At 36.4% G+C, this 27964-nt stretch overlaps 1 protein-coding gene across 1 annotated transcript; it reads left to right on the forward strand.

Annotated features, from left to right (window-relative positions):
- Positions 1 to 424: 424 nt before the first annotated feature.
- On the forward strand, positions 425 to 26887 carry LOC127974607 (plexin-C1). The gene is made up of 31 exons (XM_052578002.1): positions 425 to 1428; positions 1569 to 1694; positions 1845 to 1979; positions 2168 to 2268; positions 2446 to 2554; positions 2641 to 2800; positions 2879 to 2990; positions 3073 to 3166; positions 3324 to 3362; positions 3782 to 3915; positions 3998 to 4177; positions 4372 to 4480; positions 4807 to 4977; positions 5139 to 5300; positions 5416 to 5527; positions 5607 to 5708; positions 6322 to 6425; positions 6515 to 6556; positions 6653 to 6777; positions 10822 to 11020; positions 11119 to 11265; positions 17265 to 17430; positions 17611 to 17711; positions 22666 to 22741; positions 23906 to 23940; positions 24381 to 24476; positions 24640 to 24803; positions 24940 to 25090; positions 25155 to 25295; positions 25399 to 25473; positions 25782 to 26887. Exons 1-31 carry the CDS (start codon positions 508 to 510, stop codon positions 25884 to 25886), a joined length of 4494 nt encoding a protein of 1497 aa, XP_052433962.1. The 5' UTR covers positions 425 to 507; the 3' UTR covers positions 25887 to 26887.
- The last annotated feature ends 1077 nt before the right edge of the window (positions 26888 to 27964 follow it).

Genomic DNA, 27964 nt, shown 5'->3' on the forward strand with positions numbered 1-27964 from the left:
AAGACAACGTCAACAGTAATGATATATAGATGAACAAATAACGATTATCTATAATTAATTATGATACTAGTTGTGAAGCTTATAATTAGATAGAAAATATAAATAGATAAATAGTTTAACCAAAGATCATCAATCGCAGATTATATCTAAATGGGAATAAACTCTGTTCTATTCTCTGTTTATGTACCGCAAGAGTGCAGCATAACTTTAGAACTTAACAGAATTAAATATATAATATATAAATAAAGTCAACAGAGTATAGACTTGCTCCTGGCTCGTATTTCATTTTGTGTTTAATCATAAAATGTGTTTCACCTTGAAATGGTTTAACTTACCCCGCAAAACCTCTTCATGTCGCAATCAGGGCTACAGATTTGTTGGTGTGTTGCGCGGAAGTCATCTGCATCCTCAGAGCCGCTGCTTTCACTTCCATCCACTTCACGAGTGCACGCGTCTGAGAGAAGTTGACCTCTGTGACAAGATCTCGAGACTTCAGATGCACAACAGATGTGCAAGATGAGAGAATACTTACTCGGAATACTTTTACTTTTGAAATATTGCATTTGCGGTGATGTGCATGACTTCGATGGAGATATCAAGGACTTTGTAGTTGGTAACAGTACGTTATTTGTTCTTACTGATCATCGACTACATCAGATGAGACACGATCTTTATGAGGAGAAGAGCAAAGACATCACTAATGCCACTGAACACAACAGAGTCAACATTCTGGTGCCTTTTGACACCAACAGCACCTTGATAACATGTGGGACCTTTGATAAGGGATATTGTGAAGTTCTTGATATAAATGACATTACAAACATAATTTACTATGAAAGTAATCTACTGATCGGACCTCGACAGGATGAGAAATCTATTGCCTTCATAGCCGGTACAAGTAGCAGTAGGTACCTTTTGGTTGGGAAAAAAGACGACGATCCAAAACCTCAAGATTTCAGGTATTCTGTTGTTATCTTGTGGAACACTTTACACTCTCAATTTGGTGGGATTTTCTCAAAAGTAGCGGATGGATCAGATGCCATGATTCAGAGCACTGTGAGAGATGTGCAGTTTGTTGATGGATTCCAGAGAGATTCACCCTCAGAATCTTACTTATTTCTCAACACAAAGACTGACTCCGAGAGGAAAGTGCTCGTCCTGTGGATGAACAGCTCTAAAGGAAAAAAGGGAGAAATCATCAGATCCCTACAGGCTTCAAGGATACGATGCTGCAGTGATAAAGCTCGTCCAGTGCTCGTCGCCAGCACCGTTATTCCCTCAGTGAACAGAGTTATTTGGGCAGGTGTGTTCAGTGCACAGAATCAGCAGGATCCGGAGAACAGCGCGCTGGCTCTGTACGACATCAGTCATGTTAAAGGACGAGTGAAGGGCTTCTGTCATAATGGTGAAAATACGTGTGGTTCTGAGGTTGGAAACTGCATTCATGTATTTTAATATACACACAAAAATAACAACATTTTACTATAAAGATAGAATAACCTGTTGCCTGATTAAAGGTATACTGAATTAAAGTCATATAAAGTTTCAGTTTGTTGTTTATGTTCCAGAGTGATACTGAACTTCAGCCGCTCTCTGTGGTGTTCAAGTACAGCTCAATGTCAGCAGTGACATCAGTTAGAAGTGGATCCTGGATTGTGCTGTTCATAGGAACCAGTGATGGTCAACTCATAAAGGTCTCCTTCACTTCTGGCCCACACATGTCTTTATTTTCACTATTCTCAATGAGTTTTTAATTCTAAATACCTGCACAGCATTTCCACTTACAAATAAACCTCTAAGCAGTCATAATTCATAATTTCTATTTCTGTGTTATGTTTTTCTAGCTTGTGTTGGATGAGAAATTCACTCCAGGCTGTCCAACAGTGTTGTTCAAATCTGATGATGAGCGAGCAGTGTTTCCCAGAATGCACTTCGATCCAGTAGATTTCAAACATATCTACATCGCTCTCAAGAAACAGGTGAAGGTTTCAAATTTCCAGTTAACAAACAAAAGTTGATCCAAGATATTGTTTTAATCAGTGAAAAAAAGCAATTCTCCCATGCCCCAGTGTTAGAAAGCCCTGAATTAAACTATGCAGTTACTGTACAGTTACTGTTACTGATCACATTGTCATACAGTCTCTTTCTGCTTATGTTGTTCATATAGTTAAGAAGAATGTCTGTGGTTCAGTGTGCTGAATACATCAGTCTGAAAGACTGCAGAGCTGCTCTGGATCCTCTCTGCGGCTGGTGTGTGAACACACACAGGTCAGTCTGTCTTTATCATATGTGATTTTCACACATCACACATGAGATCTGTTCTGCATCTACATTAATATTCCTAATTGTAGAACAGTATGTTATCTTCTCATCATCTATATGGACAAGATGAGCAGTGTGCAACAGTTCTGTAGTGATATACTGGCTGATCCGGTTTTTATTTAGATGTTCTCCTCGAGATGAATGTTCAAATACTTCATGGGTCTCCATCCCAAAAAACTCTCTCCAGACACGGCTGTTTTCTTTTCAGATAGCAGAGAATTCTTTTAGAAAGGTAGACATCTACAATTATTTACTTATTATCATTTAGTTTATATTTAGAAGACTGCTTTTTACCAGCCATTGCCCTCTTCTACACAGATTACTCTATTTCTCTCCTTGAGTCTGGAGAGCACAGGAAATCCTGCCTTCTCATGTACCTTCAACACAGGAACCATGAACCTGTGTGACAGGTCTGATCCACCTGCAGTTTTCCCAAACTGCTCCTGTAGTTTTTCTGACCAGATTCTATACACTGGAGGTTGGTTCTCCTTTAGTGAGTTTTTTTATGTGCTATATGATTGTTTATGATCATATACATTTTTGATTATCTGTTCAGGTTTAAGAGTCTCTGCTACAGTTACTATTGAGGATCAGAAGATCACAGAGACACTGACGCTGACAAACTGCTCCAGTATCACAGAAAATTCACCAAATGCTTCTTATACACAGTGAGAAAATATAGTATATAAGATTTTTGAAAGAATTTAAACTCCCAATTATGAAATGATAAATAACATAAATTAAATGCAGGTGCATGCAGTGTGTCTCATCTGGGTGTCACTGGTCCTCTTCCTCCAAGCGTTGTGATTGGACACATGGAAGTGGGCTGCAGTTACACACACAGGTGAGACGATGTGTAACCTATATTCTAGTTCTTCAGTATATCTGTATTGGGGAAAAAACCTTAATAAACATTTTAATCAGCGTTGAGAGCTGAACTGTCATTGTGTTGACTTAATGAACTCAGGAATGACATGAGCTGCTCTTTCTTTACTTTTTAGGATGAATGTAAATATCTTCTCTCTGAGATGGTCTACAATGTAAGTGTCACACTGATTATGAGCCTAACGTCACAGGACAGGGATGTTGTTTTTCACAGTATGTTCCTATTTCAAATGAATATGACTTTAGAAGAGACTGAGGATTTTGTTTCCTCATTTGAGAAACTATTTGTCACAAATATTATTCTTAAAAAATTATAATTATTTATTCAAATTTACATATATATTTTATCAATGTGTATTTAAAATACTAATACGTCTAGTATAAATACTTAATACTACTAGTAATACTACCTAAATTAAATTTAAATTTAATAAAAATTATATTGATAAATTATATAATCAATTATAACTTTTTATATAGTAAGTAATTAAATTAATTTTAACTTCTGTTATTTTGTTTATATTCAGTTTTTGTTCTTGTTTTGTAACTGAGTGCAACCTTTGGTGTTTTGTAGAAGCCAGAGATTCTTTCTCTGGAGCCGAACAAGGTTTCTTTCCATGGCAGAAACAATGTTTTACTAAGAGGAAGGAACCTGGAATCTGTTACTAAAATCCGTATTCAAGGGGATCTGGAGTGCATTTCTAAAGAGTGAGACTCTGTGTTTGTTTAGTGGTGTATATATGAATGTGTGTAGGTTCAGATAAATCATACTGTATATCTCTTCCTTCAGATCTCCAGTGTTTGATCGCTCCAGTGACACGTTAAGGTTCCACATTCCTCCCAGTGGAACTAAAGGAACAGTGAAAGTGTGTGTTGTTACTCCTGACGACCGTTGTCATGGTAACAGCATCATCACTTACAGTTCTCAGCCCAGCTGCACTGGAATACAGCCCACAGTCAGCTGGAGCAGGTCAGACCGCTGTCTTCCACATCCCATCAGCTCCTCAAGATGACAACTGCACATTATAATTAATGAATCCAATGTCATACAGAACATTTTAATCATATATATATGTATGTGTATGTATATATATATATATATATATATATATATATATATATATATATGTATATTGAAGTTGTTTTAAATGTCTCTTCATTCAGTGGTGGAAGGAAGATTCATCTTCAGGGGAGCAATCTGGAATTAGTGGAGTCAGTTACTGTACTTCCCTCTAATAAAGTGATGAAAACACAATACAACACAAGCTCAGGGGTAAGATGTGTGCTTATTATTTCTGCAATTGCTCACGATACTTTATCTGATACATAGAGGTTCGCTGTTAATAAATTCCAACTTATGATGCGTAAACATTTCAAGCCAATGATTTGAGTTCTTTGGCTATTTAAACAAAATAGTATAGAATTGTAATATTTTAATTTTAAAATTAATTATCAGTTGACAAGAAAATAATTATTTGCTTGTTTGTGTCAGAATTCTAATATCAACTAATGACCTTAATAGTATTAACAGCCTTCACGCAGCTTTAAATGTAACATGTACTGTATTAGATTGATATTTTCATTGTCTCTCTTTCTCAGGATGTGTGGTTCGTCTCTGTTCCTTATGATGGCAGTGGTCAGTTTAGATTGTTGCTGAATGTTGGGAACTTCACTGTGGACTGTGTGGATTATTTGTCCTACCAGCCTGATCCTGAATTCACTGGATTCACCACCTTACAGGTGGCCAATGATCTACAAGTGAACATTCAGGTGAGTTTAGTGATACAGTGAGTTTAACTTTAGTCTACATTCTACATTTTTGCCATGCGTGCCGGCCCCTGATTGGCACTTAGTTAATACTGTTATGTTTCTGAACATCAGCATGTGAAACACACAAACCTCCAAATCACCCCACACTCTCTGTTTCTCAGAAAAAGACAGATATGTTGAATTTGAGTATGAATGAGGTGACTGTGACGGGTCTACAGGGAGATCAGCGGTATCTGTGTGTTTTGGAAAAGATTGAGTCCAATGCCATCATCTGTAAGATTAAAGGAGAATCAGGAGCCATCTCAGCAGTGGACACACTCAATGTGAGTGTAAATATTCATGTCTTTATGTAAATTGTCTGAAGTAATTATTGTAAATTATTAATGTCCTTTATATATCTTACACACAAAACTTTCCTTCTTTTACTTTAATTTTCAGATAGTAATCAGGAATTTTTCTAAAAACCTCAATTTTGATTCTCGAAGTAGTAAAATAATATATGTATCCATCTTTGCTGCATTGATTCTGCTCATAATTCTGGGTGCTGTTGGTAAGTGATTTCAGATTGACATCACATATTTTCACAATAGTCCTCAGATACTAATGTTTGTGTTTGCTCATCTGTCTAGTTGGAGTAATTATTCACCGTAAGAGCCAGAGACAAATGAATGAGAGAATGAACAAGGACCTGGAAATGCTGGAATGCAAAATCAGAAGGGATATACGACAAGGTTGGCCATCTTTGAAATGTCGGTCTTTGTGGCGTTTGTATGCATCAATGTAGCTCAAGCTTAGTTATAAACACACAGCTAACCGTAAATATTAAACATTGTTGTGTAACTCCTCATGCACATTTGTGCAAAAGACACAAATGATATCTCAAATCATGCAACTATTACTTTCCTAAGCAATGTGCATGGCAGTTTATAAAATAAAATAAAAAATCCCATAGGCGTATATGGCTTTCTTCTTTCAGATGACTCCAATTGGAGTATATTAAAAAGTGTCCTGACTCTTCCAAGCTTTATAACGATAGTGAGGGGGTGTTTTTTTATATAGTCCAAAAGAAGTCCAATAAAGTGCATCCATCCATAGTAAAAAGTTTCCCTTATGGGTGGGGGGGGGGGGGGGTATAAAGACCTCCTGAAGTGAATCATTGAGTTTTTGTAAAAAATATCCATATTTAAAACTTTATAAACTAATCTCTAGCTTGTACTAACTGTCATACGAGCGGACTATACCTTTAATGCTTATATTGCTGACATACTTCTTAGAACTATATAATGTCTAGTTGTTTATGATTACATCATGCATTTATGTTTGTTTGCTTGTTTGTTTTGACAGGCTTTGTTGACTTGCAGACAGAAAAATCGGATTTAATCGATAATGTTGGAGCCATACCTTTCTTGGACTACAAGCACTTTGCCTCAAAAATATTCTTTCCTGAGGTTCACTATTTTTTTTTATCTATCTGAAATTCCCTTTTTCTTGTAGAATTACTTTATGTATTTGTTTGTTCAATATATATTTTCTCTAGGCTGGCCCTCTGGCCGCAGTCATGATCAGAGACATTGGGCAGGTAAGATGCTGTAATCTCTTTTGTAGTGTATGAAATATAAATGTATAACACTGTGTAAAACTAAATGTTTTATCTCTGTCATATTTTTGTGGTAAGGACTCTGAGCAGACAACTGTTGATGAGAAATGTCAGGCTTTTGCTGCACTGATCAGGGATAAGCAGTTTCTCAGCTGTTTTGTGCATGCATTAGAGGAGCAGAAAAACTTCAGCATAAAAGACAAGTGAGTTGAAGACATTTAAATGTATGCATTTAGCAGGCACTTTTATCCAAAGCGACTTACAAAAGAGAAACAAGATGGTGTGAATATTTTCTCACCTCTATTTGAAGATGATTTGATAAACCTGGTCAAATGACCATTTTTTGAGGCCTAGACATGATGCCTATTGGTTAGAAGCATAAACAGATAATAACAGATTTGTGTTTTTTTCAGTGGTGAGTTTAAAATATTCTAGCGGTCCCCCCAGAGTGGGTCTTTTTTAAGACAACCGCTGTTTTAGAAACACTTCAGGCTTGTCACGTGACACACCGCAACCACGAAAACACTGTATGACAGATGGATCGCTTTTATTTCCTTTTCCATTTAAAATATTCACTAATTTGCATACCGGTCATGAACAATCTGATATTCCGACTCAAAAACATGTGTAAATGAATGTGTTTGGTCATTTCAAAATCTTTCTAAATGATCTTGATTATGATCTGTAATGTGAGAAGGGCACCGTCATGTCAGTGAGATTTACAGCAGATGAATTCATAAGTTTCTCCCAAAATACATGTAATAAGTGGCCGGTGAACTGGGTGAAGAATAGAGTGAGTTTTATAGTTACTTACACTATGTGTATCTGATGTGAATAAAACACATCTGCAAATTAAATTTGAATCGATTGTTATTGTTGATTCCCTAGACATATGTGTGTATTTTTCAAACTCTAAATGTATTGTTATTAGTACTTATATGTATTCACATTTCTGAAACCTAAAATATGCATTATGTTGTTAAGAACACTGCATGGTTGTGATAATATGACAAGAGCAATGCATGTCTCTAAAAGTGCAATTTATAGTCCGGAAAATCCGGTACATACAGTACCTGATTCAGAAGCGCCAGATTGTCGTAGCAAAGTCAGAATTACCTCCTCTCCTAGTTTCATGAAACGGTCGTCCATAAAATTTGCTTCTGTTCTGTTGTAAGTATTCTTAAAGATTCCTAAAAGCATCGACTTTCGGAAAGGCCAAATAATGTGCTTTTGCATTCATCTTGATGCACAGCATCTCCCTGACATGGCTGCTTTAACCGTGGTTACTGAAAACAAGCCTTCTTTCTTTGTGTGCACATTTGGGGGGCATTACTGGGCAAGTATTTCCACATAGTGATGTAGACGTGTGGGGGCGTGTTTGAACAAGCCGTTTTTGGGGGGGCGTGGCAGATTTGATTAAGAATATATCTTTGGATTTGAATTTTTAGTCTTTTCAACTTTACAGATCTTCTTCATGCACAAAAAGCTTGTAACACTCCACAGAGAAAGGAAAAATGTTAATTTATATTAGTGATCGACCGATATTGATTTTTTATAACCGATACCGATACCGATTATTTGCATGTTTATGTACCCGATAACCGATATGCAGAACCGATATTTATTTACTGTTATACTTCTGTTTCTGACAATTATTACAACACAAATGAGCTGAAAAAAAACATTTTATTTATAACAATCACTCCTTCCTTGCATACAAAAAAAACTTTATATTTATACACAAATAAATAGAGGGGTCTGAGTCCAAAAAATTTAAGTGCACTGTGCAAGTGCAAGTGTCTTTGTTTTAAAATAAAAGCTTTGATGAGATAAAAAAATAAAAACGGGTAAAAAAATAAAGCACAAAAATGATTCTAACATATTGGTGTGGGCGGGAGGGCTATTTAGGAGTGCATAGCTATTTAGTAGTGTAACTTAATACTCCCAGTTAAGCAGAACTAGGTTTTAGTGTAGAAAACAGAGTCTTTCAGCATTCTGCCCTGTAAGCCTGCTTCCTTCAAAAGTTTTATGCAGTGGCCGTGCATGAGGCTTCCTAATCATCAACCCAGTCAGGTGCTGAGCAATATGAACGAACTTTTATCCCGAGACTATATAAAATTAAACAGCACTTGTCAGTTGGCATTTTATGATCTAGATTCAATCTAACGTTAGATCATGAAATGCAAAGTGCTGTTTGACTATAATTTAATCAACCGCGATCGCGCATGGAGATAATAAATAATTAATTTCCACAAAGCGGTATATGTATATGTGTATTAGCGAAATAATTGTTATGTAGTAAATGATAATATAATCTAGTGTGTTTAAACAAGATAATCTTGTCAAAAGTTTCATTCAGTGGCATTGCTTGAGGCTTCCTGATCATCAACCCAGGTGCTGAGCAATATGAACGAACTTTTTTTCCCGAGACTATATAAAGTTAAACAGCACTTGTCAGTTGGCATTTTATGATCTAAATTTAATCTAATGTTTAATCATGAAATGCCAACTGACAAAGTGCTGTTTGATTATAACTTAATCAACCGCGATCGCGCATGGAGATAATAAAAATAATTAATTTCCACAAAGCGGTAGGCTATATTTATATGTGTATTAGCGAAATATTTGTTATGTAGTAAATTAAAATATAATCTAGGGTGTTTAAACAAGATAATCTTGTCAAAAGTTTCATTCAGTGGCCGTGCTTAAGCCTCCAGATCATCCGTCAGTTGCTAAGCAATATGAACAAACTTTCTCTTCTAGACTAATGGTGAGCAAATACAACAGATAGAGAATTAAATTCAACGCTTTTCAGAATCAGAATCAGAATCAGAATGAGCTTTATTGCCAGGTATGTTTACACATAGCGTACGAGGAATTTGTTTTCGTGACAGAAGCTCCGCAGTACAACAGAATAACAGCGACAGAACATAAAACACATAATAAAAGAATAAAAAAAACATTTTTTTTTTATTTTCAACATGCACTCATTCATGTCTGTTTTATTTAATTCATTTAAAGATACGTCTTTATTGGAGCAGGACATGACGAACACTACGTAACTCGATGAGTTCGTCTCAATTGTTTAGAAACAAGCTGCATAAATTAACTATATCAGGAATTTATGTCTCAGATCTCATTTGTGCATGTCTGTTATGTTAAATAAAGTTGATTAATTAAAGCAAACCAAGTAGAACATATACTTTACTTGTGCACTGAGTTGTTGTTGACTGATCACCTCAGACGCCCGGGCTGCAATGGCGGAAATCTCAAAACGGCCACAAGATGGCGCCGTAAATCGGCGAATCCGATATTACAAAACCGATACCCGATTATGGAAAAATGCTTAAATATCGGGAAAAATATCGGTAAACCGATACATCGGTCGATCACTAATTTATATGACCCCTTTAATAGATTTAGTTTTAGTTTCAAAGTACTTGATTGGCTTGATGGTGTTTGATCGAATCTCCTTGCAAGAATATTGCAACCAGTCTCTAAATTATATCCTGTTAGACTATATCCTTTTGTTTGGTATCTAAAATGAGTCAGGAGAGTTTTGTATGATACCCAAAATCAGCTACACTGCATTTCGTCAAATACCCAAAACCTTTTAAACTAAAACTCTTCTATCCATCTGGGAGGAGGCCTGAGGACCAGGAAGCAGGAAATGAAAATTTTATCATGTTATCATGCTAGAAAATGCACAGTGTTTATTGAGTAATCTTAACTGTGTATATTGCAACACTCAGACTTTGTTTGACAGGCGCAAATCTAATAACTGTTATATCAAACTGCTTCAGAACAGCGTGTCAAAAAAACCTTGAAATGGAGACATTCCGTCTTATCTCTTATTCATGAAGACAAATATTGCATGAAACCCCACAAAATAATTTAGCTAGCATTGCAAAATAATAAGTCATATAAAGAAAAAAATGGCATACATGAAAAACATTTGCTAAATAACATATAAGATTAAATTAAGAAAATAAAACACAACAATTTTGTTTCAGAATACTTTATTGGCTTGATGGTTTTTCAAAGCATCAATATAAAAAAAATTAAATAAACAATAATACAAGAAAATGCAACATCCATGGTTGGATTCTGATTGCATTTTAAATATAAATGTGTGAGACAGGTGTGTAACAGTAGCACTCAGTGTCTGACCCTTTATCTACTCATCTTTCTTCTGTTCTTTATACCTTGTGTTTTTGTTCCTCTCTTTCTGTTCCTCTCTCTCTCAGGTGTACAGTGGCATCTCTGTTGACTCTGGCCTTTCATGGAGACCTGGTTTATCTCACAGAGGTAATGGAGGACCTTCTGCAGAGTCTGATGGACCAGTCCAGCAATGCAAATCCCAAACTTCTCCTGCGCCGCACAGAGTCCATAGTGGAGAAGCTTCTTACCAACTGGGTGTCCGTCTGTCTGTACGGTTTCCTCAGGGTCCGTCCATTGTATAGTGAAATTATAAAGCACATATTATCTTTAACTACTCACATGTGCTCACATGTTTATACACAAAACGTGTGTTTCCTCCATAGGAATCAGTTGGACAACCTCTCTTCCTGTTGGTGTCAGCTCTGACTCAGCAAATCTCTAAAGGGCCTGTGGATTCAGTGACAGAGAAAGCTCTGTACACTCTTAGCGAGGACTGGCTTCTCTGCCAAGCCCAGGAGTTTGAGGCCTTGGTCAGTATTTCCTCTTTTACTGTCTGTTTTATGCAAATGAGGAAGTGTTTGCAAAAATGATCGGTTATTAAAAGTACTGACTTTAGAAACCCCTTTCTGAAATCTGCATGCCACATTCAAGTTTTAAGAATTCCCCATTTTATTCAAAAACATTCAATATTTCCTTTCCTGCACTCAAAACCACTGAAAACGTTTGGTTAAAAGGTCAGTGCGGTTTATTAGCTTATGCTCCTTTAGGCTGAATTTATTTAATCCAAAACACAGTGAAACAGTAATTTTCTCAAATATTATTCACATTTAAAATAACTGATTTCTATGTTAATATATTTTAAGATGTAATTTATTCCTGTGATCATGTTTCTAAACATGTTTGTGGAAACAGTGATGTGGAAATCGTGATGCAGAAGTCTTTGATTGACGGAAGGCTCAAAGAGCAGAAGTTTATTGTTATCTGTGTACATTTCTAAACCTCTTACATCAAATGCGCATAAGCTTCTGCTTTTTCTGTTGCCGTCATGTCCATCCTTAAACCACAGAAGGCATCCTGTAACTTCCTCTCTTTCATTGCACAATGTTTCTTTCACAAGAAACATTATTTTCTTTACTAATTGACTAATATAAGACTAAGTTCACCCCACGATAATAAATCTGTATCATTTAATTGCCCTAAAGTTGTTACAAACATGTATGAATGCTTTCTTCTGTAGAACATAAAAGAAGATATTTCTTAAAAAGATACTGTCTATTTGGACCAAAAACTCACATTTTGTGAGTTACTAACATTTTATAAAATATCTTCCTTCCGTTCAGCTGAAGAAAGAAATTCAAACAGGTTTGGGACAACTTGATGTTGAGCAAATGATGACAGAAATGTTTATTTTTTAATATTTGAATCTCTTTAACGTTGGGCCATTAGAGATTTTTATTTATAATTTTCTTGTTACCTGTCATGTTCTGTTCTCAATTCTTTCTGACCTGCAGCTCTTACTTTTAGTAGTGGTTGGACGGTTGGGTCTCTAACAGTTTTTTGATAATAACACAAAGAGCAAGACTAAAGATAAATTATTTCTTGTGGGCAGAATAATCTGACCAGATTATCTTCTGCTAAAAATTAGCAGCAGTCTCTTACTGTTAGACTGGTTGTGCTTCTGCATTCTGCTTTCAGCAGAGGATATCAGTTTTGCACAAGCCTTCCTCTCACAAAACTGGACTGTACCTGTATTGCCAAGCGAGTAAATGTCATTTCTCCAAAGGAAGGTATTTGCATCACAAGATGGTCTGACTCATTGTTCAAAGTTGTGTTCTGTTGCTTTACTGGAAATTGCAGTAAAACAACAACAAAAAAGAAGTAGTCTTTAAACTGCATAGTCATATGAAATTCTAGTGCATTTATTATGTTCTAAAAAACTGCCATTCTAAGTCGATACAGCATTTTTAAAAAAGCGAAGTGACGTGACCCATACTCAGAATTCGTGCTCTGCATTTAACCCATCCAAAGTGCACACACACACACACACAGCAGTGGGCAGCCATTTATGCTGCAGTGCCCGGGGAGCAGTTGGGGGTTCAATACCTTGTTCAAGGGCACCTAAATCGTGGTATTGCCGGCCCGAGATTTGTACCCACTACCCTAGGGTTAGGAGTCAAACTCTCTAAGCACTAGGCCACAACTTCCCCGGACAGACTCAATGTTTAAAAAAAAAAAAGTGTAAAATTTTTTGATCTACATGATATTAAAGAGGGGGTGAAATGCTATTTCATGCATACTGAGTTTTTTACACTGTTAAAGAGTTGGATTCCCATGCTAAACATGGACAAAGTTTCAAAAATTAAGTTGTACGTTTGAAGGAGTATTTCTGTTCCAAAAATACTCCTTCCGGTTTGTCACAAGTTTAGTAAAGTTTTTTTCGAGTATGGCTCTGTGTGACGTTAGATGGAGCAGAATTTCCTTATATGGGTCCTAAGGGCACTTCTGCCGGAAGAGCGCGCGCTCCCGTATAGCAGAGCACTGAGAGCACAACAGACGTTCACTGATCAGAGCGAGAGCGTCGCGAAATGTCACAAAAGGAGTGTGTTTTTGGTTGCCAGGGCAAGACAACCCTGCACAGATTACCCAAAAGAGAAACAGCATTAAGGGACCAGTGGATGGAGTTTATTTTTACAGAGCATCAACGGAGTTGTGCAAGTGTTTGTGTTTGTTCCCCTGCATTTCGAAGATGCTTGTTTTACAAACAAGGCCCAGTTTGATGCCGGATTTGCACATCGTTTATTTCTTAAGGATAATGCAATCCCAACGAAAAAGGGTCACGATCGTGTGTTGGAACCGCAGGCGGTGAGTAAAACTGCTTCAAATATTTCAGTGTTGTTAACTTAGCTATCGGCGCGTAAGCACATCAAGTAAACAACATGCAATGTTGTCATCAAACTGCACTTTCTACATGTACAGCTTAAAAAAAAAAAAAAAAAAGACGACAAAGTGCAACTTCATTTTCCAAACCGCTAAGCAAATATATACAGTTTCAGTACATACCACATAGAGACGTTGTTGCTGATGCTGCTCTTGTTAAATTTCAGCCGCTGGATCTGATTCTGGATCATAAATATACGCTGAATCTGACTGTTAGCCATGGTTTGTTTTGGTTGGTTTTGTCCTCACGATAATGTCACAGCTTCCAAACGCTCTCAACGCAAAAGCCTACTGGCGCTCATGATTCTTTAGCTCCGCCCACACGTCACGCCTCCAGCCGGTCGTGTTTTTCCGGGAAAAATCGGTACAGACTATCTTTCTCTTATGAATATAATAATACTAAAGACTTTTTGGAGTTATGAAAGATGCAGTACTACTCTATAGGTACTCAAGATTAACAGGATATTGAGTGAAAACGAGCATTTCACCCCCCCTTTAAATAAATAACAGTCACACTTTATTTTAAGGTTTAATTCTCGCTATTGAAAAACCATTAACTACAACTTTTGCCTCAAATTTTTGCAGCTTATTAATAGTTAGTATGGTAGTTGCTAAGTTTGTGTATTGGGTAACAGTGTGGTGCACAGAAGGGGCAGGGGTGAAATGGCGTTTTGAGGACGCAATCACGGACAAGGGGCAGGGGTTTATAGTCTGTACTGGTTTGTTCCCCATCGGCTAGGGGTGGGCGATATCATAAAAATAGAATTATTATTTTTAAATTTTTTAATGATTTTATCATGATTCTTTGTCATGTTGGCTTTTCTATATTGCAAGCCAAGCTGTTTGAGTATCACAGCCAAACTAATTTCCCTATTATAAAGCCTTTTAAGAAAAAAATATAAAAAATAATGAAATAGTATGGTGGATATGTAGGCCAAAGTTAATGGATGAAGATAAAAATATTTGTCATTATTTTATCTCTGTTATTAAAAAATGAGAACAAAGATACATATTACAATTACAGATATTATACAAATAAAATAAAGTGTTTTATTTTCAGGTACAATAAGTGGATTTAGCAGGAGCATTATAAAAGTATACAAGTATAAAAAATAAAACACTATACACATTGATTCCTACTAAAGCAATTGTTTTAAAGTTTTTCAATCAAGATTATTAAAAAATAATTACTTATTTACCAAAAACTTTTTATCCCTACATGTACTAACTCAAACATTTTTTTCAACCTGAATGAGTTTCCTCCTTCTGCTAAACATAAACAGTATTTTGAAGAAGGTGGAAAACCAAACAGTTGTTGGTTCACAGTGGCATCCATAGGATTAATTTTTTCCTACTATCAAAGTCAATGTGGACCAGCAACTATCCCTTCAATTACAGTTGGCAGCATGTAGCCTGCTGTTTTAACGCATCTAATATACAGACATGCATCTGTTTCTTTCAGTTGTTTACTTTAATTTTAGACATATCCAACTGAGTCTATATGTACCTTGTGTGTTTTGACAGTATTAGCACAAAACATAACTAAGTCTAGTAATCAGGCAGTTTGACATGCTTTTTCGTTTTCATGCCATGCTTTGAGTGTGCTCAGAAAAACCACAAGGCAGAAAAGTACACAAATTTAAACATTTAAATAACCAGTAAGGCTTTAAAGAAGATGAGAAAAATTTTCATTTGTGAATAAATGCAGTGTCCCGTGAGAGTAACTCTATCACTGAGTTAACACTGACGTTAATCTATGCAGGGCCAGCCGATGGCATTGGCGACATTTGCCCAGGGTGCAAAATGTCTGGGGGGCACCGCAGGAAACTTTTTTTCTTTTCTTTTTTTTTTTCATAAGCTGCACTGCACTGAGTTTCCACTGCACGTGACATTCGGACACGATTGTCACATTTCACCCTCTAGTGGCAGTCGTGCAGAACTTTCAAACTGGTCGTGCAGCAACTCTTGGCATATTCACCATGGTAAAATTAATAATTTTAATGAATATAATTAATGTATGAATGCATCATCACAAATCAGATGACCTTAAGAGCCCACTTCCGCAGCCACGCGTGCGATTCTGTGGCACACAAGGCCCCAGGCAGAGAGACGCATCTCAAAGCACTTCAACACCTACATTTGCCTCTTGTTGCTATTGTGCCGACAAATACATATAAAATTATATCAAAATACCCATCTTGAAGAGTATCCACAAGAAAAACAAAAACTGTTGGTTATGTATTAAAGGGATAGTTCACCAAAAAATCTAAATTATGTCATTAATAACTCACTCTCATGTCGTTCCAAACCTGTGAAACCTCCGTTTATCTTCGGAAAACAGTTTAAGATATTTTAGATTTAATCCGAGAGCTCTCAGTCCCTCCATTGAAACTGTGTGTACCGTATACTGCCCATGGAGTGTATATTTAACCACTAAAGAGACATCATAGCCAGCGGCACAAATCAGAAGGACTAGCCAAGGTGAGAGTGCTCTCTGCGGATACATGAGCACTGAGCTCTCGGCTGATCGCGTGGAGCTGACCATCTCTGAAAACAGTGAGAAACATTTTTAAATAGGTGCTGTTTTTATAAATAAATCACAGTTTTAAACAACTATATTCTCACCTGAAATCATTTTAAAATTACATTTCATGACACAGTAACAGTAATATTTTGAAACTGATCCGAATAAATGGTGATTGAAATCACAATGCTGCGTGAACTCAACCAATCAGCATGTTTAGTGCCCAAGTACCACCCCCGAAAGTTCCGTAACTTTGAAAAAAGTACTACCTAGCCAGCAGGGACTTTCTGAGGGGCATTTTTCACCTCCGGTGGAAACACACCGAGTACCGGCCCAAAGTCCCTAGTTCCTACGGTGGAAACACGCCTTAATATCCCTATTGGCACTCCCGGCTGTTGACGGCAAGCAGGGACTGAACGTTCTCTGCCCTGTTAGGGCTCTGAGAGTCTCTGTTAAATCTAAACTGTTTAGACATTCTGAACAGCTGTTTATTTGCTTTTGTGGCCACCAGAAGGGTCTCCCAGGATTGTTGATGCAATAGCTCTGGCTTATGCATCAGAAGGACTGGAATGCCCTATTGGTGTGAGAGCCCACTCCTCAAGGGGAATGTCCTCCTCACGGGCATGGTCCAGCGGCATATCTATCATTGAGATCTGTAACTTGCCACACTACAAGCTGCATAAATTGATGATCGTGGCTTTAGTCGATTGATCTGATGAATGGCATTACAGGTCGACTTATAAAGCGGTAGGCCTCGCCCCTTTTGGAGTGCTAAAACGCCATTGGTTTGTGCAGCTACTCAAACGTGAATGGTCAGGCTTCAGCAGAAAGGAAAAAAGGAGTTTTCCCATATACAATGCTCATTATCTCATTCCCTTATTTCAGGGAACCGGACCTGAAGACAATTACGTCATATTTTTTTAATTATTTGGAGCTCTTTTGATGCGTTTTCCTTAAATCATTTTGTTATCCATTTATTCACATTAAAAGAAAAACTGTCATAAATTGAAATTGAAACATTAAAACTGTTTCTTTTTGTTTTGCCCCCCCCCCCCCCCACCCCTGTAGAAACTGAAGGTGGTGTTTGCTGTGGGAACTGGAGGCGAGGTCAGTGAACCTCTAGAGGTCAACGCACTGACATGTGACACAATACAACAGGTCAAGGAGAAAATCTTACAGACCTTTCAGCGCAAATTTGGTTTCCCCTTCCAGCCGATCAGGGATATAGAAATCGGTTAGTGGACACTCTATTTCTCACTCTCTCACGGTTGATGATTATAATATTATTTTATTTTATTTTAACTTCCTTATAGAGCATACGTATGTTGGTAACACACAGTTTCAGGTTGGCAGTCGCAATATCCGCCGACCTAATTCTTGTTTGTATTCTCTGTTTTTTGTTGTGCACTCACAGAATATGAAAAGGAAGGAAAGTTTGTCATGCTACAGGAAGTCGATGAGACCTCAGAGATTCGGGGGCATGTTACCATGTTGAACACTCTAAAACATTATCAGGTAAGCGCAGGAGAAAAAAAAATGGTCTAAACATCATTTTGAGAAGTGGAGTATATAGACAGCTGATAAAACAAAATCCATTTTGGTCATATATAGAGACCAGGGGCAATATGTATAAAGGCGCTCAGAATAAAAGTTTAGTCCTAAGTGTGTCAAAATTCTAAGAATGACAATTTTACTCTTATACCTAGAATTAAGAACAAGAGTGATACATAAAGTCTCCTAAGTGTTAAGACTGGGTCTCAGCTCCTAAACTATTTAAGAGAGCTGAAGAGGTCTCCTAACCTAGTTAAGAGTAACAAGATGGCTGCAAAGAGGAGGAGACAAACACTTTCCAATGTAAATATGACATATCGGACTTATGGGCTTGCTTTTTTTTTACTGACAAAGTAAGAATGAAATAACCTCTTCCACTCAACAAGTCAACGCTCTGTTTTTTTTTTTTTGGCTGGTAAATTGGAAAAAGCAGCAATGCACCAATGAGGACACTGTAAGCAGGGTCTTACATTCTGTGTCACTAACCTTACCAAACACAACAGTGGCCAAAAGGGATGTGTGGATTAAAAAATAAATATATATGACCCCATATTTCACTTAAACCATTAAAATACAAAGGACAAGTGCTTTCCAATAAAAGTAGCTAAAACAGGTCACTAAATGTTGCTAGATTTATATTTATATATTTATTTATACTAGTATTTATATTTATATAGATCAGTGAACTTGCCTTTATGACGTCATGCGAGTGAAAGTCGTGACATTTGCCATGTATGGTAACCCATACTCGGAATTGGTGCTCTGCAGTTAACCCATTTAACCAAGTGCACACAGTAGTGAGAAGTGAACACACCGTGAACACACACCCGGAGCAGTGCTAGGCCACTACTGTATGGCAGTTTATTGAATTTCCAACTGACCACCAAACCATATTGCAAAAACAAGCCACTTTTGTGGGGATTGTGGGGCTTTTCTGGAACTCATGTTCACATCATTGCTTCAACTTTAAATGAGGATGCATACCAATAGAAAAAAAATGCATCAGTAATAATTTTTTGATAATTTTGCACAATGCAAAGCATTTAAAAAATACATTTAAATATTAAACTTTTAATGTCTTAATTAAATAATATTAATGTAGTTACATTAAATGATTGGTGTTGTGCTGCTGACTTTACATGAGCAGGCTCACTATTTGTTGATTCACAGTTTGAGGTCAGCCGTTTTGTGGCACAACACTCAAGTGTCACCTCAGTCAACACTTTAGAATCAGTCTTAGACTTTTTTCTGAAAGTTGCTTTTAGCTTCTTTCAAAAAGTCCCCTACCCTTAAAAAAGCTTTTTACTATTTTTTTTTGACACTTAAGTCAAAGCATAAGACTATTCTTAAGAGCATTTCTGAGAAGTGTTATTCATACGGACCCAGAAAAATCTTAGTGCTAAGAGTTGCTCCTAGTAACAGTACTCTGAGAAAAATCTTAGAAATGTGAATGTTTCCTCTTAATATTAAAGGAAAGATTCTAGTAAAGAAAAAACGTAATTCAGGAGGCATCTTAACCATTGAAAGAGCTCTTAAGGTCCAAAATTGTTAAGAGTATTGACGAGGACATTTAAGAGGCTTAAGAGTTTTTTTTTTTAGCAGTGGAGAAAATCAACGGAACATGAAGAAGAAGAAATATATATTTACACACATTGCATGACATGAGTCATGACTGAGTTAAAAAGACACTACTTGTTAGATCGTGCAGTGATCATCTGTGTGACCGACATGCTAACATCTGGGACACAGTTTAAAAATGCCATAGCGCCAGAAATGAAAGTTTCCTGAAAATAGACGGTGTGAGTTTGGTTATAGAATGCAGTTGCCACCCTGTAAATAATTGTACTGTGGGAACATATATATATATATATATATATATATATATATATATATATATATATATATATATATGTATATGTAGATAATGTGTGTGTAAGAGAGTATGGTAAAACAGGAAAAATTATCCCTGTAATTTCAAAGTGAAGGCTTATAATACAGCCTAAAGCACTTTTATTTTTCTTCTTGGACAGCCAGCCAATCATTGTCTTCCAAAGACTGTGTCATATGCAAACAGAAACCTCCCGCTCTTTTGAAGCCCATACAGAAGTCACCTTAACTGTAATTCGTCAACTGGTCATTCACTCCAAGAATGACAGCTGTAAAGACAGCTACATTTAATAAACATTCGGTTAGTTCGCCCAAAAATGAAAATTATGTCATTAATAACTCACCCTTATGCTGTTCCAAACATGTAAGGCCTCCTTTTATCTTCGGAACACAGTTTAAGATATTTTAGATTTAGTCCGAGAGCTCTCAGTCCCTCGATTGAAGCTGTGTGTGCAGTATACTGTCCATGTCCAGAAAGGTAAGAAAAACATCATCAAAGTAGTCCATGTGACATCAGAGGGTTCGTTGGAATTTTTTGAAGCATCGAAAATACATTTTGGTCCAAAAATAGCAAAAACGACGACTTTATTCAGCATTGTCTTCTCTTCCGTGTCTGTGTGAGAGAGAGTTCAAATCAAAGCAGCTGGATTTCCGGTTCGCGAACGAATCATTCAGTTCACCAAATCGAACTGAATCGTTTTAAACGGTTCGCATCTCTAATACGCATTAATCCACAAATGACTTAAGCTTTTAACTTTTTTAATGTGGCTGACACTCCCTCTGAGTTCAAACAAACCAATATCCCGGAGTAATTCATGCACTCAAACAGTACATTGACTGAACTGCTGTGATGAACAGCGAGCCCAGCCAGATAACGAACAATAGACTGACTCGTTCACGAGTGAAGAACCGTTTCTGTCGGACGTGTCCGATTCGTGAACCGAGGAGCTGATGATACTGCGCATGTGTGATTCAGCGTGAAGCAGACCGACACACAGAGCGTCTGAACTGAACTGATTCTTTTGGTGATTGATTCTGAACTGATTCTGTGCTAGTGTTATGGGCGCGGGTAAACCGAAGGCTTGAATCAAGGGCAATCATCGCCAATGACGCCATTACTTCGAGCGCAAAAGAACTGATGAAACGTTTTTTTCAACCGGTTTATTGAATCGAACTGTCCGAAAGAACTACTGGTGATCCGAACACCGATGCAACCGGTTCTTCACTCGTGAACGAGTCAATCTTTCGTTCGTTATCTGGCTCGGCTCGGTGTTCATCTTCAGTTCTCTCTTCACAGCAGTTCAGTCAATGTACTGTTTGAGTGCATGCATTACTCCGGGATATTGGTTTGTTTGAACTCAGAGGGAGTGTCAGCCACATTAAAAAAGTTAACAGCTTAAGTCATTTGTGGATTAATGCGTATTAGAGATGCAAACCGTTTAAAACGATTCAGTTCGATTTGGTGAACTGAATGATTCGTTCGCGAACCGGAAATCCAGCTGCTTTGATTTGAACTCTCTCTCACACAGACACTGAAGAGAAGACAATGCTGAATAAAGTCATCGTTTTTGCTATTTTTGGACCAAAATGTATTTTTGATGCTTCAAAGAATTCTAACCAACCCTCTGATGTCACATGGACTACTTTGATGATGTTTTTCTTACCTTTCTGGACATGGACAGTATACCGTACACACAGCTTCAATGGAGGGACTGAGAGCTCTCGGACTAAATCTAAAATATCTTAAACTGTGTTCCGAAGATAAAAGGAGGCCTTACATGTTTGGAACAGCATAAGGGTGAGTTATTAATGACATAATTTTCATTTTGGGGCAAACTAACCCTTTAAAAGTTCATTATAGCAAAATGGATGCTGATTGGCTGATCAGTAATCAACTTGAAAAAGTTGTACTGAAAGTGATTACAGTGATATTGTTCTTCTGTGCTGTTATTGTTATGGTTGTGACATGAAATCCAGTACTCTCATACAGTTAGAATGATTAATAAAAATCTATAGGTATCATTATCAATTGTAGTCATTGTCCTTAGTGCGAATTGGCCTTACAGCTATTAAAGTCTCCATGAAATCAAAATAAATATTTTTTGGCTTTTAGTATGAATATTATAGCCTTAAGTTTATGCATAAGCTATTGACAAGACTCGCATTTAGAAGATATAAGCATTCAAACCGTACAGTCTCTCACTTCCGCAAATATTTATCAGCGATTTTGAAGATATCACTCTGCACAGCTTCTCATCAGATTTTCTGTGCAATCAAATGCTGTCTAGAATCTGAAGCGTCCCACTCACTACTCTATAAATGCTGAAGCTGCTGTTGACAGAATTACTGTTTGTTGAATGGCACGGAGTGCACTGTATAGGGCATAGGATACGATTCAGAAAGTGTAAACCGCTGGGGTGAGAGGCAGTCTGGTTTTGTGTTTTTTCACACAAACAGTGCAAGTCATGTGTTAGCGAGTCAGTGCAGAACATAAATCGTATCAGACCCATGTGAATTCTACACAAAATGCTATTTTTTAAGTGACACGGATGAGATCAGGAGGAGAAATTCAGACCAACTAAGTATTAGAAACCGCACTGACGAGTAGAAGAGAAAACACCAGTGCCATGCACCAACATAAATTACATAATTGTTTTAATTACACATCCACAGCATGACTATGTTCACTGTTTTGTTTCATATTAAATGTAATCTTATAGATTGTGGCTGTCAAATGTGGCTTTACCACAGTCCTGTATGAATACAAATTTGAGAAATGAAACACCACAAAAGAAGTTTGTCTGATTAGTCTTGCACAGTATTTTCATGATCTCAGGGTGGCGCTTGGCTTTATTTGAGGTATTTGAGAACGACCTTTCACTTGCAAAGCTTGTATCACAAGGCCAAATAAACCCAGATTATGCTTAACTGTTGTGGAAACTTACAACACATCCATAGTCTACTGCAGCACAGTAGTTATTTTTTCAGCTTTTTCAGAGTTTGTGTTTTTAAATATATTTTTTCCATCCAGGTTGGAGATGGAGCATGCATTAAAGTTATCACAACAAAAGTACATGCAACACTGAGTTCTCAGAGCAGTGTAAAGGGTGAGTCATCATTCCTCCTATCATTCACCATGTCAACTGAAACTATGCCATGCCCAATTTCAAAATTAATAAATTTCTGGGCGGTTTATTTTGCGGTTGCATTTGTTGTTACTCTGTTGTTGTACTTAAAGTGGGTTTGCAATGCATTCCGAGCATTAATATCTGTGCAACTGACAACTCATATTAGAAGTTCTCTAGAAAGACTTATTTAGCTCACCACAATACTGCAGCTTTGCAACACCCCCCCCCCCCCCCCCAACCACTCTTCAAAACATTCAGTATTGCAACATATAATGTGAGCGTTCTGAAAAAATAAATACATAAATAATGGCAAAGTTCAGCCAAAGTATGGCAATTCTGTCATCATTCACTCACTCTCATCTTTTTCAAAACCTGCAGGACATTTTTTCTCCTTGTGACACATAACAATAATGGTTTAGCAGAATATTTGTGCTTCATATTGCATACAAAAAAAAAAAGCAATGGTCACGAGTGTTATCAAAAAAACAGCATGAAAGTCTGAAATTTGTCATATGACATCAGAAGCCTTATGAATGCTTTATGGTGCTTTTTGGAGCTTGACAGACACTGGTCCCCTTTTAATGTCTTTATATGGACAAAAGCAGCTTTAACAGTCTGCTAAACAACATAATTTTTGTTTTCCACAGACAAAAAGAAAAAAAAGTCATATGGGTTTGAAATTACTTGATGATGAGTGAATTATTGGAATATTATTATTATACCTTGGGTGAACTTTTACAAGTCTGAACTGGTGCTATTAACAAAGAGGCCAAATGTTCAGGCAACCTTTTAATAGAGAAGCACAATGATGAATCTGGCCGTGTGCACAGGAAGTGGTGGCATCAAGTGCAAAATCTGTTGGTGAAGTCTCTTTTCTCTGCATGAACATGTTTTCTTCACCTCTAGTTATGTTTGCATGTGTGTTTATAGTATCTTTTGGAGCACATCTGCATTGTGCAAATTTGGGTTCCAGCATGTGGCCTTTTTAAGTTCCAACTCAAACCCACTGTAACCACACTAGAGACTAGTACTGTAACACATGCTGTATACATTGTAAAGCACAGTAATGCATGACCGCTGGGCCAGGATCAGGTTTTACATAGCTGGTTTATTTACTCATCATTATGGTATTTTGTTTCACAGATGATGAGAACTTCGCTGTCAAGTACTTCCACCTGGTGAGTTGGCATGTGTTACATCTGCACAATGTTGGTTTTGGTGTGTCCTTCTCGTTGCACTGACACACCTAATGATCTGTCAAGCAATGACTTGTGTTGTGTTTTCCTCCACGGGTCATTGTTGTGAGTCCATGTGTTCTATCTAATTGCTATTGCATTGAGAGAATGCAGTGAAGAAATTGTAGGTGTGTGATACTTTCGGTTTTGTCAGTGTCTTCCTGTGTGAGAGGAAGTGTTTTTTAAATAGATCTAAACATAAGAATCTTTGTATCGCTTAAATTGTTCAAAGATACCATTTCGCCTCTTCTTATAATGAAACATAAACATGTATATGAGAAACACTTATGATATAAATAAGAAGACATTGTTGTAAAATGACTTTACTAGAATAAAGATGATTTCAAATAAACATAGTAACATGGACTTTTCGATTGGTTTAGGTTGATCCAGATATCGACACCGACCTGAGCAAACATCCAGAGAAAAAAGCACTAAAATTCAAAGAGATGTACCTCACCAAGCTGCTCTCCACCAAGGTGAGAATAATTGACACATAGAAGTATTTTATTGTATATTGTATGTTGGATAGACAGATGTAGATTTAGTCAGACATGCAGATATAAATAAATAGACCTATATATAGAGTTTATATTATGTACACAATATGTATATGTAATATGAGCTCATTGTGTCCACCAGGTGGCAGTCCATTCTTTTGTGGAGAACCTGTTTAAGAGTATCTGGGGTCTGCCTAACAGTAAGGCCCCATTGGCTGTCAAGTACTTTTTCGACTTCCTGGATGCACAAGCAGAGAGGAAAAAAATCTCCGATCCGGATGTTCTTCACATCTGGAAAACAAACAGGTGCTGGATAACACACATTCATTGCATAGCTCCACCAGCAGCTGCTCTGACTGCTGTCTATCAAATGCCTCACAAGATTTACTAACGTTTATATGTTCACGCACAACTAATATGGTTTACCAAATTTCCCCATCAGCCTTCCACTTCGTTTCTGGGTGAACATCCTGAAGAACCCTAACTTTGTGTTCAGTGACATGGAGAAGACGCCTCACCTGGACGGCTGTCTGTCTGTCATCGCTCAGGCTTTTATGGACTCCTTCTCCCTAGCCGAGCAAAACCTGGACAAGGTAACCTCTGAAACCTAACATGAATATCACAGAGATCATTACTGACTCTCTATTTCTCCTACAGCATTCACCAACCAATAAGCTACTCTACGCCAAAGACATCCCTCAGTACAAACAGGAAGTGAAGTCGTACTACAAGTTAGTAAAGGACCAGCCTTCTATTAGCAGCCAGGAGTTGAAAATATTTCTTCAAGAAGAGTCGAAGGTACAATTTTTCAGACACTACCTAGAGATTAAATGAAAAGCGGCTTGATAGGAAGATGGTTGTAATTCGAAATGCCTTAACGCTAATTCAATTTCTTTGTCAGAAACATCAGAATGAGTTCAATGAGTCTGCGGCTCTCCGTGAACTCTGCAAATACATGCTCCGCTACTTCAGTGAGGTACGAATCCCGTGTTATCAGCGCACATATGCTTTTATGTGCATTGGTATCAGTTTCACAGAAAATTTTCAAAGGATTTCAAGGCACATTGAAGCCACCGAAATTCTAATAAGAAAACCTATTAGGCCACTTAAAAGAAATGTAACAGCACTTTCACTTCCTGAACTAAAACAGAAAAGGAGATTTGATACTGTGGATTCCCCTAGAAATCATCTGAAAGTCGTGTGGTCAGGAACGATTAAGGATTCCGATTTAGCAAGTGATTATACAGCTGCGTAACTTTCGTTTTTAATGTTCGTTCTTTACAGGTTTCTCAGAAGCTGGATCAGACAGATGCCCCGGCTAGGCTGAAAGAGGACATGGAAAATGTGAAGGAGCTTTTTGAATCCATGAAACGAGGTGGTTGGAGTTGAAATTCCTGATCTTGTTATTCAAATGGGTATTCACACTGCATTTTGATTATTTAAAGCTGGTCACATCTCCAACATAAAAACTGTCAATATTATCAGCCATATATTAAGGAAGATTCACTTCTGTTCGTGGATTCTGTAGAGACCGAGTGAATGTAATATATATATTGATGAATTTTCAAGTTTGTGAGGAGCTCATTGTTGAGCTTATATTGGACTAAGACTGAGCTGCCTATACAGTGCATCTCAAACCCATTACTTTGTTTTGCATTGCAATGCAAAACTTGATTCATATGGTTTAATTTGATTTGTTTCCGTTTTTAAATCATATATTATTTTACTACAGAATTTCCCTGTAATGCATTAATCTGCCAGGCCAAGCATAGTATGTTTCTCCTTTTTGAAATTTTTTGTAAATGGACTAAACATATTATTTATGGAATTTGCATAGTTATTCAACTGTCTTCGTCTGCACTATACTAATATAAAGTGTCAATTTTATGCCAGAGTGTTACTTGCACGACAGTGTGATCACCGTTAACCTGTGTTACTATGTCGCCCTCTATTGGGTTTACTAATTATAACTTGTAATATAATATAATATTATATAATGAATTGGGAGACAGCTAAAATGGGGGGAGGGGGGGTCCAAGAGGACCAGGATTGGGAACCACTGCATTAAATGATTTTGGGAACAGTTAGAGAGAGGAAGGCCTTTTTTAGGATTGTAAAGATGTCATTAAGAACGATATAATCAACCAAAGACATATGGGCATATGGGTGAAATTGCCAGTATATTTTTTTAAATGTTAAGGGAAATAAGTGAAAGAATGTAGAAAAAGTATACTTTTTGTATCATATTTTTTATGGTGTGTTTTTATTTTTTCTTTCTTTATCTTTCTTTCTTTTTGTATCACTTCTGATATATCGACGGGTGTAAGGTTTACTATTTGCCACATTGTGCATATGGCATTTTTAATCAATAATAAACAGATGAAAAATAATAGTTTTTTTATTTATAATTTGATCAGTGTTTGTTCAATTTCTAATGTATATACAAATAGAACTGAACAAAAATAATATAAGAAATTAAAGAAACTGCCTTTTTGTTGTTTTCTGTTTCAAACCATAAAAATGGCTAAAATTATATTTGTTACAGTAATATGAAACATATCCAGTAACATACACTATTTAAAATAACAAATAAACAAATAACAATATTGCAAGGAACATTCCATAATAATTATAATAATATTTTGTTTAATAAGTTATATTTGATTTTATTGACAATTTTATAAATATACATTATTAATATGCTTAAAGCAATATAAAATTAAATAAATATTTTTAATAAAAAATTTATATATATATATATATATTTAATTAAAAATATTTATTTTTATCTTTTATTATGCTTATAAATGTAACAGAGGTGACATTCTGTATAAAATAGACAAAACATATCAACATGTATTGATGGCACCAGAACACATAAAAAGAAAATTGAGAAGAGAGAGAGAGAGAGAGAGAGAGAGAGAGAGAGGGAAAAAAACAATAATAATGTTGATTGGTAAGAAATATAACAATGAAGAAGAGAGAGAGAGAGAGAGAGAGAGAGAGAGAGAGACCGACCATGAGGGTAAGATATTAATTAATACATAAACTGTACAAATTAAAATAATTACATATTAAAGTAATTCTCCTTTCTTATTTACTGAGGATGAAATAGTATTAATATACATTTCAAAATCTTTCAAAAAGACAATAAAAACTGGTTTGTTTTTAGTGAAATTTTATATATAAGATTTGCTAAGAAAATAAATTAGATTTCTAACAAAAGAAGCTTTATTATTTATTTATTTATTTATTTATTTATTTATCAATGTATTTACTTTTGTAGGATCATAATCAAAGTATCCGGAAATAATGTCCAAAGTTTAAGGATAAGGAAATTTGGTCATAAGATATATAACAGGAAAAAAAATATTTATTAATTTAAAATATACTTCTTTTATTTTATTAGTAAGAAATTTTATTTGACATTTTATAGAATTTATGAGGGATAAAGTTATGTTTATAAA

This window comes from Carassius gibelio, chromosome A4 (assembly GCF_023724105.1).
Source record: "Carassius gibelio isolate Cgi1373 ecotype wild population from Czech Republic chromosome A4, carGib1.2-hapl.c, whole genome shotgun sequence".
Lineage (NCBI taxonomy): Eukaryota > Metazoa > Chordata > Actinopteri > Cypriniformes > Cyprinidae > Carassius > Carassius gibelio.

What these genes read in the sequence shown, in the direction of transcription:
- LOC127974607 (XM_052578002.1), top strand. Translation starts at nt 508, where the DNA reads ATGTGCAAGATGAGAGAATACTTACTCGGAATACTTTTACTTTTGAAA. An exon ending in CAGAGAATTCTTTTAGAAAG is followed by an intron (nt 2,555 to 2,640) that starts GTAGACATCTAC and finishes TCTTCTACACAG; the next exon opens with ATTACTCTATTTCTCTCCTT. An exon ending in CAGAAGGGATATACGACAAG is followed by an intron (nt 5,709 to 6,321) that starts GTTGGCCATCTT and finishes TTGTTTTGACAG; the next exon opens with GCTTTGTTGACTTGCAGACA.